At 35.0% G+C, this 20276-nt stretch overlaps 1 protein-coding gene across 3 annotated transcripts in view; it reads left to right on the forward strand.

The window, feature by feature from the left end:
* RNF138 (ring finger protein 138) overlaps nt 1–16102 on the forward strand; it is a 55760-nt gene extending 39658 nt beyond the window's left edge. Inside the window, exons 5-8 of one of the 3 annotated variants that reach the window (XM_070452790.1) lie at nt 5246–5302; nt 7986–8097; nt 12126–12233; nt 12690–13821. In XM_070452790.1, coding sequence (XP_070308891.1) covers nt 5246–5302; nt 7986–8097; nt 12126–12233; nt 12690–12704 — 292 coding nt within the window. In that variant the 3' untranslated portion in view covers nt 12705–13821. Of the gene's footprint in view, nt 1–5245; nt 5303–7985; nt 8098–12125; nt 12234–12689; nt 13822–13853 lie in introns of those variants that run through there. The other 2 variants (XM_070452789.1, XM_070452791.1) reach the window with 2 other exon arrangements.
* The last annotated feature ends 4174 nt before the right edge of the window (nt 16103–20276 follow it).

The raw sequence follows: 20276 nt of genomic DNA on the forward strand, positions 1-20276 counted from the left end.
TAGTATATGATGTGGGCAGTCACGGCTTGTTAAATAACTCAGTTTTCTTCTCATGAGACATGGCTTCTTCCCTCTTATTCTCCAGGTCCAGCTGGTCGTAGGTAATAGCAGTATTCCTTATCTGTATTCTTCTTCTACCCTATTGTCGTTTCCCTATCAAGTCTCCCATCATCTCTCACTTGAACTGTTGGAGTATTCTTTTAGCTGGTGATCCTCCTTTAGTCTGTCCTGCATGCTATTGTCAATGTGTATTTCAGAAGTGTAGCTCTGACCTTTTTCTCTGTCTTTGTACCTTCCCTCTGTACCTTGTCAATGACGTCCCATGACCCCATAGCAGTGTTTCTCATCCTGAATTCCATGGGCCAGTAACAGCTCTGTGAACTACCTAAACTGCCATTTTGTGTGTAGGTACTATGTGTGCATTTTTTCTGGAGAGAGAATATAAAAATTCTCAAGGGGTTCCATGATCTAATTCAGCAGCTAGCTTAATAAGACAAAATCCCGTATTCTAAAGCCGTTTCTTATTTGCCCTCACCTTTCTTTTTTAGCTTTTGTCTTTCTTGGTTATTCATTACTGCATCATATACCTTAGCTGTGTTGAATTATTCCCACCATATCCTTTCCGTTCTTGAGAAACAGAATAACTTAGTTGTTAAACATGAAGGCTTGGAGCCAGACTGCCTGGGTACCAGGCTCTTTCCTTTACTAATTGTATGAGTTTGGCAAGAAAGTGTACCTCAGTTTTCTCATTTGTTAGAAAGAGAAAGGGGTAGTGATGATACTATTAAACACCTTATTAGATTGGGAGTCAATAAATAAATAAATAAATAGATTGGTCAATATTGTATTAACCAATAAATAGGTACAACAATCAACAAATAAAACAGTCAATGTTAAGCCCTTTTTTTTTTTTTTCTTTTCTGTTTTGGTCACACCGTGCAGCTTGTGGAATCTTAGTTCCTTGACCAGGGATTGAACCTGCAGTCTCAGCAGTGAAAGTCCCAGAGTCCTAACCACTAGTTGTAAAAGTTGCTCAGTCGTGTCTGACTCTTTTTGACCCCATGGATTTAGTTCATGGAATTCTCCAGGTCAGAATACTGGAGTGGGTATCCTTTCCCTTCTCCAGGGGATCTTCCCAACCCAGGAATCGAACCCAGGTCTCCCACATTGCGGGCAGATTCTTTACCAACTGAGCCATAAGGGAAGCCCCCTAACCACTAGACCTCCAGGGAATTCCCTAAATGCTAGTTTTTAATTATCATCATCGTCATAATCATCATCATTCCCTCACCTCCACACTTTCACCCCCGTTCTAACCCATACTCTTTGCCAGCTAGTGGACTTTTTCTCTTAGAAAACTTAGACCAAGTGTTAGTTACTCTGAAGTCTTTCCTGTTTACTTGTCTCTCTCTCTTTTTTTTTATCTAGTATTAATAGAATGGGCTTCCTAGTCTTATTCATGGCGTTTATATCCTGTGCATTTGTTTTGGATATATAATGTGAGGTAGGAAAAGTTTTCCCCAGGTGATAACCATTTGTCCTAGTACCATTCATTGAGGTGTCCATTCATTCCCACTGATTTATGATGCCATTTTGGTCCTATACATCTCTATTCTTTTGTGTTGCTTCATCCCTCAAGAACTATGTTATAGTAATAATTGTGGCTTTAACAGTAGGTTTTAATATAACATCAGCTAGGGAAAGTTCTTCTTGTTGTACCTAGTACCATTCATTGAGGAGTCCATTCATTCCCACTGATAAATAATGCCATTTTGGTCCTATACATCTCTATTCTTTTGTGTTGCTTCATTTGTTCCTCAAGAACATGTTACAGTAATTATTGTGGCTTTAACAGTAGGTTTTAATATCACATCAGCTAGGGAAAGTTCTTGTTGTACTTATTAAATTGTTTCTCTTATTTTTAGCTCTTTGCTATTCCACATGAATTTTAGGATCAGACTTTTGGGCTTCCCAAAAATTCCTGTAGAGGTTTTAATTGGCAGCATTGTTTGAATTTACTGAAATCATATATTAATTTGGAGAGAATTGGCATCATGTGATACTTATTTTTCCCACCATTTCCCATCTGTTTGTCTCTCCATTAAAAAAAATGCACTAAAAGAGGTCCATGTAGAGCACAAGTGAGTATGTTCTAGTATATCCTTTCCTGGCTTCCCGGGTGGTGCTAGTGGTAAAGAACCTGCCTGCCAATGCAGAAGACTCAAGAGACATGGGTTCAGTCCCTGTGTTGGGAAGATCCCCTGGAGAAGGAAATGTCAACCCACTCCAGTATTCTTTCCTGGAGAATCCCCTGGACAGAGGAGCCTGGTGGGCTGCAGTCCTTGAGGGGTGGGAAAGAGTCAGACACGACTGAGCACACGTAGACACACACACACACACACACACACACACACACACACACACACACACCTTTTCCTAGTAGTAGTGACAGTGAAAGTGTTTGTTAGGAAAGCCTTTAGTTTTTGTTGCTGTACAAATAGATCTTTTTTTTTCTTGTTTTGTAATCTAAGTGGTTATTACTAGTGAGTAGGAATATTGAGGATTTTTATGTAATTTTGTATTTAGAAACCTTGGTGACTAGTTCTAATAGTTCTAAATAATTTTCCTATGTATTCTTTTGGATTTATTACATAGAAACTTATTTGGTTTGTTAGTGCAATTTTGTTTCTTACTGCTTTATTTCATACTTGATTTATTGCATTAAATAAAATCTCTATCAATTTTAAATAACAGGTACCTTTTAAAAATTCTTGATTTAGTGGGAATGTGTCTAAAATTTTATTATTAAGTATAGTTGTTTACTACAGTTTTTTAACATAGATATTCTTCATCTGTTCTGTGATTCTGTCATCCTGAATTTTAAGATTTCTCCATAGACTAGTTCTTACTCAAATTAGAATCTTTTATGTGGTTATAAAAGTATGTATGTCTGGCTCCATTCCCAGATAGTCTGCTATCTAAAGTTTTGGCATTTATATTTTTAAAAGCATTGTGGGTGATCAGAGGGTTTTTTGTTTTTGTTTCTATTTATAGAGGTTGAATTTTATTGAATGGTTTTTCTGTATCAGATAAAATGATCATTTTTTAAAAATTGATAATATGGTTGCCAGTAATAGATATTCTATTGTTGAGCTCATTCATATGTTTCTAGAATATACGAGTATGCTACCAGTAGTAGTGTAGGCATGATACAGGATAGTCAGGAAGAGCTAGAATGATAATGAAAACTAAATAATAATGGAAAGTAGAGAACTGTAAGAGGAGGTGGAGGGGAAAAGCATTTTAAAAGGGCATTAACTTTGATTTTAAAATGCTTTAAATTGGAAGTTTTGTGACTGTGTATCCTACCAGTGGAAAAAATTGAGACTATACTCCCAGTATATGTGTGTTTATTTTAAGACTAAGCATGTATTTTATAGTACTGATTGATACTTTATTTTATAAAACATGTAACAGTTAAGATGAAAAAGTTACTTTAAAGAGAAGTTTGCACAGCAGAAACCAACACAAAATTTTTAAGCAATTTTCAACCAATTAATAAGTTTGCTTTATTTAATGGTATAAAATATTTTCATTCTTAAAGTTTTAATAGTGTTTTTACTGAAAACAGTATTGCTGACTGTGATTTCTAAAATTTCTTAAAATCTTGATTTAGTACAGTGACAATAATTTAAAGATTTGATTTAGATCCAAATCTTTAGATTATTGATACTTGGTCTTGATGACTATCATGGCTGAAAAAGATACCTACAACACACAAAATAATAGATCCAAATGGAAGAAATATGTCATAGGTTGAGATTCCTATATTTTTCAATCCTGTTTGATAAATACCAGAAGGGCTTTTGTTGAAATTTTTATCTTTTGACAAAAACCACTGCAATGATGTAAAGTAGTTAGCCTCCAACTAATAAAAATGAAAAAAAAAAAAAAAAAGAAATTTTTATCTTCTTTGATGTTACAGTTATTCTTACAAACCATTTGCAAGTTTTTATAATGTTTTATAAGGGCATGTTCAAAACCAAATGATTATATTTATTTGGAAGATTTGAAAATAGTTTAAAAATCTGTTACCAAGTATAGATATGAGACTTAAAAAGAACAGGTGACATCCTGTTTTTGGTAAAGTCATAACATCCTTTTAATAAATGTAATCTCCATAGTGTAAATTTATTTTAAAAGCAGTTTTTAGTTTCCACCTTTACCTGCAGAAACAGATTAATAACTGCTAAAAAGATACAAAATAATGGTTAATAGTCGTCTATGTGAGTATGAAATCAGGGACGCTTCCTTGCAGAGAATATGTGTGGAGACACAACAATAGTATTTTCCCAGAAGGGAAATGACTGTCATTGGAGAACATCTGTTAGGTAGACGATACAGTGTTGCTTGTTATTCTATTAAAAGAAAAATGAATAATCAGTTTTCTAAGCTTTACAACTCTTTAACTCTGGTACTCAGATGTAAGCAAAGCTCTTGTGTGGTACAGTTTTTTGGTCCACTGCCTATCTCATTTTTATTTTAATGTTTCTGCTATTGAAAGGTCTTGCTTTTATAAAATTGACTACATTGATAAAATTCTGTAATGCATAGCTGACAATCCCCATAGCATGCCCACCTTTCTTGGGATTTCTCGAATACTGCAAGTGACACATGACACTGGCATGGGGTCCGAATGAGGACATCAAGTTGTTTTGTATGTTAAATGTCAAAAAGCCTTGTTCCTTTTTGGAAAATATAAACATAGTGAACATTCAAATATTTTCTTAACCTCCATTTTGGATGCTGCAACTTTAAGCTATGTCCTAGTTACAAGCCAGAAAGTTCACAAATTCTTGATCCTGCCCCAGCATTCAAAAACTTACTAGTCCAGGTAGAGGTAGAGAGTCTCTTAATTTGAAAGTCTAAAGGACCTGGGGAAATATTCATGCTGTGGATTTAAGATAATTCTGCAGAATTCTGTGTTCTTTATACTTTTGTAACTATGTCTAAGTTAATTTTTAGAGGATATGATAAGGACATCATAAGCAGTCTTCTTACCAGAATTTATTTAAAAAATAATGCCATAATTATGTCATAGTTCAGAACTATTTGAAGTTCAGGCTTTTCAAACAAATTCAGACTAGTTGTCTTCATTAGCAGGTAATGAATCTGTATCGTGCTTTATTACTTGAGGTATTAACTTCTTTTTCCCTCCCTCCACCCCCTACCAATGATTCTTAAGTAATAGGAGTGAAACATCTGCATCTGATAACACAGAAACTTACCAAGAGAATACAAGGTAAGCTTTGGAAATTCTATTACTTTAGTAAATAATACCCATCATTTTGTAATGATGGATTTTTATTTTTTATTTTTATTTTAATTTAAAAAATTAATTAGAGGCTATTTACTTTATAATGTTGTGGTGGTTTTTGCCATACATTCACATGAATCAGCCACGGGAGTACATGTGTCCCCCATCCTGAACCCCCCTTCTACCTCTCTCCCCATTCCATCCCTCAGGGTCATCCCAGTGCACCAGCCCTGAGCACCCTGTCTCATGCATCCAACCTGAACTGATGATCTATTTCACATATGATAATATACATGTTTCAGTGCTATTCTCTCAAATCATCCCACCCTTGCCTTCTCCCACAGAGTCCAAAAATCTGCTGTTTACATCTGTGTCTCTTTTACTATCTTGCATATAGGGTCATCATTACCATCTTTCTAAATTCTATATATATGTGTTAATATACTGTATTGGTGTTTTTCTTTCTGACTTACTTTGCTCTGTATAATAGGCTCCAGTTTCATTCACCTCATTAGAACTGATTCAAATGCATTCTTTTTAATAGCTGAGCAATATTCCATTGTTTATATGTACCACAGCTTTCTTATCCATTTGTCTTGAAAGCATTTCCCCTAAAGTCAGGAACAAGACAAGGATGCCCATTCTCACCACTACTGTTCAACATAGTTTTGGAAGTTTTAGTCACAGCAATCAGAGAAGAAAAAGAAATAAAAGGAATCCAGATTGGAAAAGAGGAAGTAAAACTCTGTTTGCAGATGACATGATCCTCTATGTAGAAAACCCTAAAGACTCCACCAGAAAATTAATGGAGCTAATCAGTGAATATAGTAAACTTGCAGGATATAAAATTAACACACAGGAATCCCTTGCATTCCTATACACTTAACAGTGAGAAAACAGAGAAATTAAGGAACAGTTCCATTCACCATTGCAATGAAAAGATTAAGATAACTTAGGAATAAATCTACCTAAAGAAACAAAAGACCTATATATAGAAAACTATAAAACACTGATGAAAGAAATCAAAGATGACACAAATAGATGAAGAAATATACCATGTTCATGGATCAGAAGAATCAATATAGTGAAAATGTGTATACTACCCAAAGCAATCTGTAGATTCAATGCAATCCCTATCAAGCTACCAACGGTATTTTTCAGAGAACTAGAACAAATAATTTCACAATTTTTGTATGGGAATACGAAAAAACCTCTAATAGCCAAAGCAATCTTGAGAAAGAAGAATGGAACTGGAGGAATCAACCTGCTTGACCTCAGGCTATACTACAAACCTACAGCCATCAAGACGGTATGGTACTGGCACAAAGACAGAAATATAGATCAATGGAACAAAATTGAAAGCCCAGAGATAAATCCACACACGTATGGACACTGTATCTTAGACAAAGGAGGCAAGACTATACAATGGAGAGAAGACAGTCTCTTTAACAAGTGGTGCTGGGAAAACTGGTCAACCACTTGTAAAAGAATGAAACTGGAATACTTTCTAACACCATACACAAAAATAAACTCAAAATGGATTAAAGATCTAAATGTAAGACCAGAAACCATAAAACTCCTAAAGGAAAACATAGGCAAAACACTCTCTGACATAAACCATAAACTCTATGACCCACCTCCCAGAGTAATGGAAATAAAAGCAAAAATAAACAAATGGGACCTAATTAAACTTAAAAGCTTTTGCACAATGAAGGAAACTATAAGCAAGGTGAAAAGACAGCCTTCAGAGTGGGAGAAAGTAATAGCAAATGAAGCAGCTGACAAAGAATTAATCTAAAAAAATGTAGAAGCAACTCCTCCTGCAGCTCAATTCCAGAAAAATAAACGACCCAATCAAAAAGTGGGCCAAAGAACTAAACAGACATTTCTCCAATGATGGGTTTTTAAATTAAAATTTTTAAATTCAGTTAAGTCATCAGACAATGCTGGAAGTTAGCAGTTTAGAAAGAAATCAGTTGGTTTACGGATCACATTAAATTAGAAGTAGTTAGCTTTTCTGTGTCACTGTGGTCAAGTTTCATCCATGCATAATTTATGCAAGGTTGTCAGTATTGAACTGTCCCTTGCTGAAATTGAGGGATTAAAAGCCAGTGATGTATGATCCTCAAAATATTTTGAAATGTTGATCATTTTGATAATTGATGTTTTCATTTTTCTGTGAATTTTGTGTGTGTACTCTTAGAAACTAGGATAAATTACAGTTATATACCATATTTATGGAAGTCTTTTAAAAATTTTAATTTCCTAGATATGGTGTTTCCACACTGGGATACAATGGAATATTTAAAATTTTCAAGAGATATACAGTGGTATCTATTGGTTACATTAATGACTGAATTAAGTTGTTTAAATTTGCTTAATAAATGGGACAACTGGGTTTGTTTTTCTTTTTGTTAAGGCCTATTTTAGAGGCACCATGAAAAAGTTTTTCCTAGACAATAAGAGAACTGTAAACTAAGATTGTCTGGGAATATCTCTTGTAGATTATTTATTGAAAACATAGTTTTCAAAAAATGAGAGAATCTTTGATTAGTTTGATAATTGTAACTTTTAAAGAAAGAAATAGTAATTGATCAAAAAATAGGAGTGCATCATTCTTACATTACAATTTCAAATTCAGTATGCTTCATTTAAAATTGTTTTATAGTTCTTCTGGGCAGCCCACCTTTAAGTGTCCCTTGTGTCAAGAATCAAATTTTACCGGACAGTGTTTATGGGATCATTATAGCGGTAACCACCTATTTCAGATAGTTCCTGTGGTAAGTATGTATGTTTACGACAGTTCTGTTTAAGGTATGCTGTTCTATTTATTTCCCTTCATCTGTACACGGGACAGTGGTTAATTTAGATTTGGATGGGGCATTATCAGTAAGGTATGTTTTGTCATCAAAGATTGATAACTGTGAAGCAAAATGAGATACTTAAAATTCTAGTAACTAGGAACTTCCCTGGCAGTCCAGTGTTTAAGACTCGCCTTGCAGTGCAAGGGGGTAGGGGTTCCATACCTGGTCTGGGATCTCTGAGATCCCACATACCTTGTGGCCAAGAAATCAAAACATAAAACAGAAGCATACTGTAATAAATTCAGTAAAGACTTTAAAAATTGTCCACATCAAAACAACAAAAAAAATCTTATTTAAAAAAAAATCCCAGTAACTATAAGAAGAGAGAGGCTTATTGTGAGGGTAAAGTAAGAGCAGAGCTTGGAAAAGAGCAGAGTGAGGAAAGGTGCACTGAGGACTCGTTACTGAGGGGAGCTTTGTAAACAGTGTCTTTGCTGAATGCTGGCGCTAGTGGTGAAGAACCCACCTGCCAGTGCGGGAGATGGTAGAGACGTGGGCTTGATCTCTGGGTCAGGAAGATCCCCTGGAGAAGGAAATGGCAACCCACTCCAGTAATCTTGCCTCAAGAATCCCATGGGCAGAGGAGCCTGGCGGGGTACAGTCCGTAGGGTTGCAGTCAGACATTACTGAAGTGACTTCGCACATAAGCACACACAGAATGTGGTACGTTCTACATGAGAACATAAAGCAAAGAAGGAAAAGAATCATACTTTCTTTCTGATGGATTCATATCTTTTTGATGCCCTTTTGAGGATGTATGGGAAGTGGTGGGACCTTTCTGATGATGGAAGGAGGTAGAGGGGAGTGCAGGATTCCACCATTATGTTCATGGGCCTCCCGCTCTGACATGAGTTTCAGTTTCAGCTGTGGATGAAACACAAACTGAGCTGGAAGAACTACTTCCCATTTTGACACATAAATGTTTTCCTTAGAAGTTAGAAGGAAAATATAGATAAAATAAGGATTGTGTATACATCTAAGCAATTTTAGTGGCTATACTAGAGAAAAGTTGTGGAAGAGTATGTCTCAGTATGCCCTTGAAGTCCCATGTGTTGTCATGGAGATACCCCATCTACTTTCCCCATTAGGAGAGAGTCTGTTACTGTTTAGCAGTGCCAAAAGACATCTCTAGGGAAAAATCACATATTTAAGAGATTTCATTTCATTTGTTTTATATTGCATTAGTGATTTTTTTGTTGCTGCATTATATTCAATATAGCACAAACTTTGTCTATGGTCCGGTTACTGAAGTTCTGTTTTGTTTCATTTCTCTCTAATTCATTCACTTTTTAAGAGGTACTTTAAACCTTTAGGGGCTTCCCTTGTGGCTCAGATGGTAAAAGAATCCACCTCATCGTGGGAGACCTGGGTTTGATCCCTGGGTTGGGAAGATCTCCTGAAGAAGGGAAAGGCTACCCATGCCAGTACTCTGGCCTGGAGAATTCCATGGACTGTATAGACCATGGGGTTGCAAAGTCAGACACGACTAAGCAACATTCACTTTCACTTTCAAACCTTAAGGATACAATTTAAAGCTTCCTTTCATCTTATAAATGATGTTGAACTAGTAATAATTATTATATCACAGTTTTTTTCTGACTCTAATGAGAATACATTCTGTTGTTCAGTCACTAAGTTATGTCTGACTCTGCAACCCCTTGTACTGCAGCATGCCAGCCTTCCCTGTCCTTCATTATCTCCTGGAGTTTGCTCAAACTTAACATCCTTTTGAGTCGGTGATGCTATCTGACCATCTCATCCTTTGCAGCCGCTTTCTCCTTTTCCCTTCACTCTTTCCCAGCATCAGGGTCTTTTCCAGTGAGTTGACTCTTTGCATCAGGTGGCCAAGTATTGGAGCTTCAGCTTCAGCATCAGTCCTTCCAATGAATATTCAGGATTGATTTCCTTTAGGATTGACTGGTTTGATTTCCTTGCAGTGCAAGGGACTCTCAAGAGTCTTCTCCCATACCACAGTTCAAAAACATCAATTCTTCAGTGCTCAGCCTTCTTTATGGCCCAACAGATGTGAGAACATCTGTACATGACTATTGGAAAAATTGTAACTTTGACTATATAGGCCTTTGTTGGCAAAGTGATGTCTCTGCTTTTTAATATGGTTTGTCATAGCCTTTCTTCCAAGGAGCAAGAGTCTTAATTTTATGACTACAGTCACCATCTGCAGTGATTTTGGAGCCCAAGAAAATAAAACCTTCCACTGTTTCCATTTTTTCTATTTGTTTGCCATCAAATATTGGGACCAGATACCATGATCTTAGTTTTTTGAATGTTGAATTTAAAGCCAGCTTTTTTACTCCTCTTTCACCTTCATCAAGAGGCTCCTTAGTTCTTCTTCAGTCTCTGCCATTAGAGTGGTATCATCTGCTTCTCTGAGGTTGCAGATACTTCTCTTGACAGTCTTGATTCTAGCTTGTGATTCATCAGCCTGGCATTTTGCGTGATGTACTCTGCATAGAAATTAAATAAGCAGGGTGACAATATACAGCCTTGACATACTCCTTTCCCAATTTTGAACCAGTTCATTGTTCCATGTCTGGTTCTAACTTTTGCTTCTTGACCTGCATATAGGTTTCTCAGGAGGCAGGTAAGGTGGTCTGGCATCTTCTTAAGAATTTTTCAGTTTGTTGTGATCCACAAAGTCAAAGGCTTAGCGTAATCAATGAAGCAGAAGTAGATACTTTTCTGGAATTCTCTTGCTTTTTCTGTGATTCAACGGATGTTGGCAGTTTGATCTCTGGTTCCTCTTAGGCTTCATCAGCATGAGCATTACCTTGCTAACGTGAAATAAGCACAGTAGTATGGTAGTTTGAACATTCTTTGGCATTGCCCTTCTTTGGGACTGGAATGAAAACTGACCTTTTCCAGTCCTGTGGCTTTTGCTGAGTTTTCCAAATTTGTTGGCATATTAAGTGCAGCACTTTTTAACAGCATCATCTTTTAGGATTTGAAATATCTCAGCTGGAATTCCATCACCTCCACTAGCTCTGTTCATAGTAATTCTTCCTCAGGCCCACTTGACTTCACACTCCAAGATGTCTGACTTTAGGTGAGTGACCATTCCGTAATGGTTATCTAGATTATTAAGATCTTTTTTGTACAGTTCTGAGTATTCTTGCCACCTCTTCTTAATCTCTTCTGCTTCTCTTAGGTCCTTGCCTTTTCTGTCTTTGATTGTGCCCATCTTTGTATGACATGTTGCCTTGGTGTCTCTGATTTTCTTGAAGAGATCTCTAGTCTTTCCCATTCTATTGTTTTCCTCTGTTTCTTTGCATTGTTCACCTAAGAAAGCTTTCTTATGTCTCTTTGCTATTCTTTGGAACTCTGCATTCAGTTGGGTATGTCTTTCCCTTTCTCTGTTGCCTTTCACGTCTCTTTTCTCAGCTGTTTGTAAGGCCTCCTTAGATAACCATTTTGCCTTTTTGCATTTGTTAAACCAAAAACACAGAAAGCTAACCAAAATGATCACATGGATCACAGCCTTGTATAACTCAGTGAAATTATGAGCCATGTGGTGCAGGACCACCCGAGACAGATGGGTCATGGTGGTGAGTTCTGACAAAATGTGGTCTATGGTGGGAGTAGCAAACTACTTCAGTGTTCTTGCTTTAAGAGTCCCTTGAACAGAGAATACATTCTGGTTAACGGTAATTGTCATTACAGTTGGTTAAGGCTGGATGTGGTGTTTTTGTTAAAAAGTAGAATAATCAGATTTAAGTAACAGAATATATAGTATCTTTCTTTTTATTGTGTTGCATCAGGTTAGTATACTTTGTCTAAGGTAATTTGGTCTAGAAATAATCTAATCATGAAATTTGGCCCTTAGAAGTGCTTTATGTACAATTTTTTAGTAACATGTTTTAATGCTTTCAATAATAATGTTGAGTTATTTTCATTATTTTTTATTTGAAATATTCTGTTTCTTATAGACGTGTCCTATTTGTGTGTCTCTTCCTTGGGGAGATCCTAGCCAGGTTACTAGAAATTTTGTTAGTCATCTAAATCAAAGGCATCAGTTTGATTATGGAGAATTTGTGGTAAGTGAATTTTTCAATATTAAGAAAATACTTTTTAAATATTGAAGTCACATTAACCTTTCAGTCTAGATGAGTTTTGAGGTGAAATACTGTATCATGTTGGATGAATATAGAGCAAGTTCTGTTGATTTTATAATAACATAGGTGAACTTTGGTTTGTATAAGTGGTGAATTTATTGTCCACATCCTATACTAGAGAGATTATTAATAGAGGACTAGCAAACCCCTGGATTAACAAGATGCTCATTTATATGAATATTATCTAGATTTAAGAAAAATTATAACTGCTAGAAAAGTAAAGTTGGCATGACAGAGGATGTATTTCTTGTGTAGTATAGCTTGTTAAACTCATAATATCTACATGTGAGAGACATTCTTTTTTAAAAATGCAGAGCTTATTTATTAAGTAATGAAAGTGAGAGTGTTAGTCACTCGGTTATGTCTGACTCTTTGCAGCCCCATGGACTGTAGCCCACCAGACTCCTCTGTCCATGGAATTGTCCAGGCAAGAATACGGAAGTGGGTCCCTTCTCTAGGGGATCTTCCTGACCCAGGGTAAAGTCAGGTTGAATAGTGGATTCTGGCCTTAGTTCACTGCTTTAACAGAGTACATGAGGGAAGTTATATAAAAATGGATCTCCAGAGCAAAGCATGAATTTAATTTTTACTTCCCAAATGTGTCTTGATAGTTTAAAAAAATTAGATGACTTTTATTAATTATGAATTTTCATTTTATTCATCTTCAGTGAATTAAAAGTCTTGTTAAAATTCAGCCTGACAAAAAATGGTTCATATTTGTTTTCCTGTTTAGGTGAACACAGGCATGGGCAATTCTGAGATTGGCAGGAACAGAATTTACACATCCCTGCCCCTCAGTGTTGAAATTACATCATTCTTGATATATATTTTTATTTTGTGTAATTTGTACTTTTTAGTGATACCATATAAAAATGGTCAAATATATGTAGAATTCAGGTGTAGTCTGATAATTTTAGCATTTTTATGGTGTAATTATAGATTATTCTGAATTCTCAATGTAAGAAAGGTTACTGCATCTGGAGAATTATGTTTGGAAAAACAAAAATATATTTTGTGAACCACTTTCGATCTGATTGTCAGATTGTTTTAACTTGCCACAGAAGAGCATTTAATTTTAATTATTCGAGTTGTAAAAGAGGAGGCCTATTTTAAAGCAAATCCATGGACCATAATTGAAAGGAAACAGAATTTTTTAAGTTAAGGAGTAATAGTATAATCAGATTGAGTGGACTTTAGTTGTTATCTTTATATTATGATTAAGATGCTATTAATTCAGGTTAGCATCAGGCATTGTAACTCTCAAATTTCATTCTCTGCTGATCCTCTCTTTTGTTTTTATAAATAGTTTATATAAATAGTTTTTATATAAATAGTTTTATAAATAGTTTTTATAAATAGTTATAGCTGAATTTTAAAATTTTAGATCTTATATTTTAAGTTTATGTTGTAACATAAACGATTTCAAGTATATGTAATGTGTATCAAGATGTGTAATGTGTATCAAGATGTGTAATGTATTGGGCAAAGTATTGAGTAATTGAGTATGTTTTTTCTATTGACATGTTAATGTTACATTTTTAGAATCTTCAGCTAGATGAGGAAACCCCGTATCAAACTGCTGTTGAAGAATCTTTTCAAGTAAACATCTGAAGGCTGTAGACACCTCTGCATCTTTGTACCTGCAAGTGCCATCTTTAAGGAGAAAACTACAGGAAGTCACCATTTCAATAACTTGATGTGGATATGAATAAAAGTAATTCAGTCTATTGTTTAAATTTTTTTAATTGAAAAATAAAGGTGGGCCATGTAAAAACTTAATTCTTTTGATAAGTTAAAAGATAAAGCTTAGGACATTATCTTTATAAACATTAAAAGGATTATATTTCATTAATGGTGAAAAGAGAATCCCTATTGTACTTATCTTTTTTGCATTACATATTCTTGAATTTTTCCTTACTTTTGAAATTTGGTGCAGTTCCTCCCATTGACATTATTGTACACAGGTAACACAGTACCAAATTCTGAACGATGTGATTAATATAAACCTAACAAAACTGAGCCAGTTATTTGAGTTGCACATGGAGACTTGAAGTGCTAAATGAAACAATCCAAAGGAAACTTTTTAAATACAGATTCTAGCTGCAGTATTCAACTATAAGAAAATAGTATTTATATAATATTTAGTATTTTTGAAGACTAGTGAGATTTCTTTAATAATTTTAACTCTTTAAAAACCAAAAGCTCATTGTATAGATATTTCCTTTTTGCTGTTAGAAGGAAATATCAAGAGAAAACTTGATTTCTTTGGTGGACAGTTGGTAATGTCAAATCTTGTTTGTTTGGCTGACTGATTTGTAAGCCTCAAGTACAGTAAGTTGAATTACAGCTCTTTGGCCTCGGAATTTTCAATAACAGAATTGCTGGTTAGCTATGATGAACCTTTTATTAGAAACCTGCAGTTGGTGATATTACATTCTCTCTATATATTTAAATGAGAGGTTTGACTTCATCTCAATTTAGAAATTTGTTCAAAGCTCAAGACGTGTATGTATATATACATGCACGTTTGTATGTGTATATACACATGTAAGCATGCAATTTGTCTGGTTATATGCAGAATTTCTATTAAGATTTCTAAAAGGGACAAGTAATATGCGGTTGATATGTTTATCTGAGTTGATTAAAATTTTGTATGTTACCAAAGTTTTTGAAGTAACAGTCAAATGCTAAGTTGTCTACTTGGCTACTCTGGCACCTTAAAAATTGAGTTTACACACCTACACAATTATATGTTTATATGGTGCTCATTTGTTATCTGAAAGATAATGCGGGACTATAGTAGTGAGATGGATCCTACCAGCCACTCTGTTTCACTACATTTTAGTCAAAATTGAGTTCATTCTTGGTATTCATTAATGAAAGTCATAAAATAACTTGTACTAGAAGGCCCAAATCACAGAATAAAGCTGAAGAGTGGATTAGCTGACATTCCATACTAATTGTTTATGCTTTCTTTAAATTAAATAACTAAAAGAACATAAAATCTCAGAAGTAGTTTGCTGCCAATATATACATATGTTGTATAAAAAGGTATATTTTGGTATTGTTAAAACCCTTGTTGACTTTTCTACAGTGAATATTTTTTTAACTTGATTTAACAAAAATGTTAATTTTGAAACGGAGTTTTGTAAAAACCTTTTTCAGTCAAACTAATGACTTTATTTATGGGTAGTAATAGCAATCACCAAAAAGCCATACATCTTAACACATGCCTTGTTTCTGTCATCCTGGAGAGTGGTGTTTACTATGTGCTTGAACGTTTCTCTGTGGTTACATGAGTGTAATTGTAAGAATAGCTGTTTAATGAACTCTTTTTAAAAAGACTTTTGACTATAGATTTTTCCAGTTTAAAGCAATAACTTCAGTACTTCTTTCAGAATTTAGTAATTCCAGTATGTCAAGTAAAACCATTCTGAGATTTGAGAACTTCTTTAAAGGAAAATATAGAGATCATCTTGATGAAATTGTGTTTTGAAGTTTGTGGATTAGTTAAATACCATTTTATTGTCTTGTGTGTCTTTCATAAACGTTTTTTCATAAGGAAAATACCAACTTTTACTCGCTGTTACCTGGGAACTCCTCAGTATGGAAATATTTGTTGAAAACCTCCCATCCTTTGAGCAGTGGTTTAGGAGTAGGGAGGAAACGGTTGATACTTTACACCTAAATTTCACAGTACCACTTAACAGGCCTCAGAAGTTTATGTTGTTAAGCAGAGTCTTATTTGAGATGTATTACTTTATTTTTCAATTAAACATGGTTTTCTCCTACTTGTGTGTCTAATTAAAATTTTGTCTAGAGGCAAACATGATAGCATTTTAACTCTTATAACTCATCCTGGAAGACATGTAGGAGATAACCCATTATTTTGTATTTAAAAACGTGGATAGGAGAAAGCTACCACATGCTGATGCTGTATGTTGGGAGTAACTTTACAAACCTATTTTATCTTTATTTCAAATGTTAATCAACTTATAAAGCTATTTTATCAAGTGTTCACACAGCAGGATTTTCAAGCCCTGCAATTTAATAGCAATCAGGCAGAAAGCTAGTTAACTGGTTAACAGACATTTTTTAATGGAAAAGTTACCCTTAAATAAGGTATCAGGGTTATAAGAATGCATTGCCAAACACAATGTCATATACCTGTTGCGTGCTTAGTAAGTATTACAGTCTTCAGTGAATCATAACTTGATAGGAACCCCTTAGGGCTGCTACTTAAAGAATAAACCCTCTCTGGAGGTGGTGATATTTGTAGAAAAGGTGTGGCCCAGAATACATGTGAATACATACAGTATAAAACTTCTAATAGAAATATGAATTAAAAACTCATTCTGTGATACCACTTAGTATGCAATGTAATTTTCTAATTAGGCAGTGCAGTTCTGAAAAAGATGGGGAATAGAAATGAGTTTTATCAAGGGATTAAAAGAGGATACAGAGAATCCCATAAGTCCTCTTACTTGAGTGACAACTTGCCACTAATATCACAAATTGTTTTGCCTGTTTTTATACTCTTACAGGGGGAAGCACTCAGTAAAGATTGTATCCAGCTACTTTTGTTCAATATTGTTTTGAAATTTCTAGATCAGTTTTTAGGCTGATCAGTAACTTGTCTTTTGTCCAGAACAGAAAAGCTAAAAAGTTGCTTCTAAAGCTACTTTTAAATATTTGTGTGTGAAAATTAACTGAATTACAAGTGGTTCTTTTTTCATGTATGTTGACTCCTAGTGGTTCCACATCTAGATAAAACCTGAAAACTGACTGGTCTTCCTTTTGTAATAACTGGAAAAACAGGTGAAGAGTGTAACCAAATGGTTTTCCACTGAAACCAGGTAAGAACCTGACTTTTCTCATACTGTTTTCAAGGGCATTTTGTTAGAAACAAGATTTTAATAAATATGTCAGGACTGTATTTTCTGGCAGTAGTGTGTAACACTACCAATAGAAGCTTAAAAAGGGCTGCTGCAGTTGATACAGAAGAAGGGAGTAAATGTATGTTCATGGGATAGTATAAAAGCTCTTAAAACAACCAAGCCTAGTTTCTTGGACTAGGTAGCCTGGTTTTGATGGTTCTGCAAGTTGATACACTTCCTGTGGTTGGGAACAAATTGTGTAGCCTCTCACCTCTGGACTGTGGAGATTAGGAGTTAATATGCAGAGTTCTTGAAATAGAGCCTGTTGTCTTTACTATTACTGTGTATTCAGTACAAATTAACAGTTATGTTTACATCTGGCATGTCTCTTCAATTTCTGTAAAATTTTGTTTGTAAAATCTGGATTTTTGTTTTGTTTTTTACAATTTTTTAAGGATTTATTTATTTTTTTATTGAAGGATAATTGCTTTACAGACTTTTGTTGTTTTCTGTCAAACCTCAACATGAATCAGCCATAGGTATACATATATCCCCTCCCTTTTGAACTTCCCTGCCATCTCCCTCCCCATCCTACCCCTCTAGGTCGATACAAAGCCCTTGTTTGAGTTTCCTTAGCTATACAGAAAATTCCTGTTGGCTATCTATTTTACATATGGTAATGTAAGTTTCCGTGTTACTCTTTCTATACATCTCACCCTCTTCTCCCCTCCCCCCACGTTCACAAGTCTATTCTCTATGTCTGTTTGTCCATTGCTGCCCTATAAGTAAATTCTTCAGTACCGTTCTGTATATATGCGTTAGAATACAATATTTATCTTTCTCTTTCTGACTGACTTCACTCTGTATAATAGGCTCTAGGTTCATCCACCTCAGAACTGACTCAAAGGCATTCCTTTTTATGGCTGAGTAATATTCCATTTTGCATATGTACCACAACTTCTTTATCCATTGATCTGTTGATGGACATCTAGGTTGCTTCCGTGTTCTACCTATTATAAATAGTGCTGCAGTGAACAATGGGATACATGTGTCTTCCAATTTTGGTTTCCTCAGGGTATATGCCTAGGAGTGGGATTGCTGGGTCATATGGTGGTTTTATTCCTAGTTTTTTAAGGAATCTCCATATCATTTTCCATAGTGGCTGTATCAATTTACATTCTCACCAACAGTGCAAGAGGGTTCCCTTTTCTCCACACTCTGTCCAGCACTTATTCTTTGTAGACTTTTTGTTGATGACTGTTCTGACCAGTGTGAGGTGGTGTCTCATTGTAGTTTTGATGTGCATTTCTCTAATAACAAGTGATGTTGAGCGTCTTTTCATGTGTTCATTAACCATCTGTATGTCTCCTTTGGAGAAATGTCTGTTTAGGTCTTTTTCGCACTTTTTGATTTGAGTTTTTTGTTTTTCTGGTATTGAGTTGTATGAGGTACTTACATATTTTGGAAATTAATCCTTTGTCAGTTTCATTTGCTATTATTTTCTCCCATTCTGAGGGTTGTCTTCATCTCCAAGAAGTACAAATAATCCAGAAAAATAAATTTTAAATAAAGAATATCTTTAAAAATAATCTTTATAAAAAGAATAATCAGCTGATTGTCATCCTGTTGAGAAGAAAAATGTACAATATTTGTAATATTAGCAGATGACTTGAATAGCTTTTATATGATTGCCTAGGTTATTCGGTTGTCTCTTTAAGACCCCCCCCCTTTTTTTTGTAAATTTTTTTGATGTGGACCATTTTTAAAGTTTTATTGAATTTGTTGCACTATTGCTCCTGTTTTATGTTTTGGCTTTTTGCTACAAGGCATCTTGGGCTCCCTGATTAGGGATTTAATCCATAACCCCTGTATTAAAAGGTGATGTCTTAGCCACTGGACTGCCAAGGAAATCACTAACCTTTAAGGTTTTAAATTGTTTTTCTGACCTTTTTGAAAAGTTCATGAATGTTAGTTTAGTATTACTTTATACCAACCATTTTCTGTTTTCAGAGAGACTATCAAGCTCATTATATTAACGTTAATATTTTTAGTGGAAAATAACTTAAGAAATGTTTCATTGAGAGTAATGGCATTGTTTGGCATCTTAACAGATCTCTTTTAATATCTTATTAATGAAAGACTGCACTTGGGTGTTAACCGCTTAGTCATGTCCGACTCTTTGTGACCCCGTGGACTGTAGCCAATTAGGCACCTCTGTCCTTGGGATTCTCCAGGCAAGAATATTGGAGTGGGTAGCCATTCCCTTCTCCAGGGGATCTTCCATACCTAGGGATCAAACCTGGGTCTGCGGCATTGCAGGCAGATTCTTTACCGTCTGAGCCACCAGGGAAGTCCCTGCACTTGAATGCATGATGTGAAAACTAGTATGTTCAGTGCCACTGCCTTGATTCATATAATGCATTAACACCACCAGTAACACACTAAGGCAATTAAAAATCAGTATTTTTATGAAAATAGTTTTGATCTTACAGACCCTTGGAGGTGTTCATGTTCAGAAACTATTTCCCCTTCCCAAGGGTTCATGCCCCACCCTTTTGATAGAGAACATGTTTTATAAGTTAAAATTGTTTTAGCACATTTTTATTTTCTTAATGGTATGAAGTACAAACTTTTGAATTTTGGTGAGTTCAATTTGATCATTTTTTCTTCCTTTCATGGTTCTGTGTCTTTTTTTTTTTTGGTTCTGTGTCTTATATAAGAAATCTTTGCCTAACCCAGGGTGTTGGATTTTTTAATGTTTTCTTTTTAAGTTTTATTGTTTTTGCTCTTCCATTTAAGTCTGTAATCTCTTTAAGGTTGATTTGTGTATGGCATGAACTATAGTTCTTGCATGGAGATAGCCAGTACATGACTTTCCTTTTCATCAAAGAATTCCCTTGGCACCTTTGATAGCAATCTATTGACTATAGTAACAGGATTTATTTTAGGACTCTGCGTTCTTTTCTATTCACCTATATCTATCATTATGCCAGTATGACACTGTCTTGATAATTGTAACTTTATGGTGAGTATTGGAATCCATAAGAAAGTCCTCCAACTTTGTTCTTTGTCAAAACTGTTTTGTTTG

The sequence above is a fragment of the Odocoileus virginianus genome, chromosome 22 (genome assembly GCF_023699985.2).
Source record: "Odocoileus virginianus isolate 20LAN1187 ecotype Illinois chromosome 22, Ovbor_1.2, whole genome shotgun sequence".
NCBI lineage: Eukaryota > Metazoa > Chordata > Mammalia > Artiodactyla > Cervidae > Odocoileus > Odocoileus virginianus.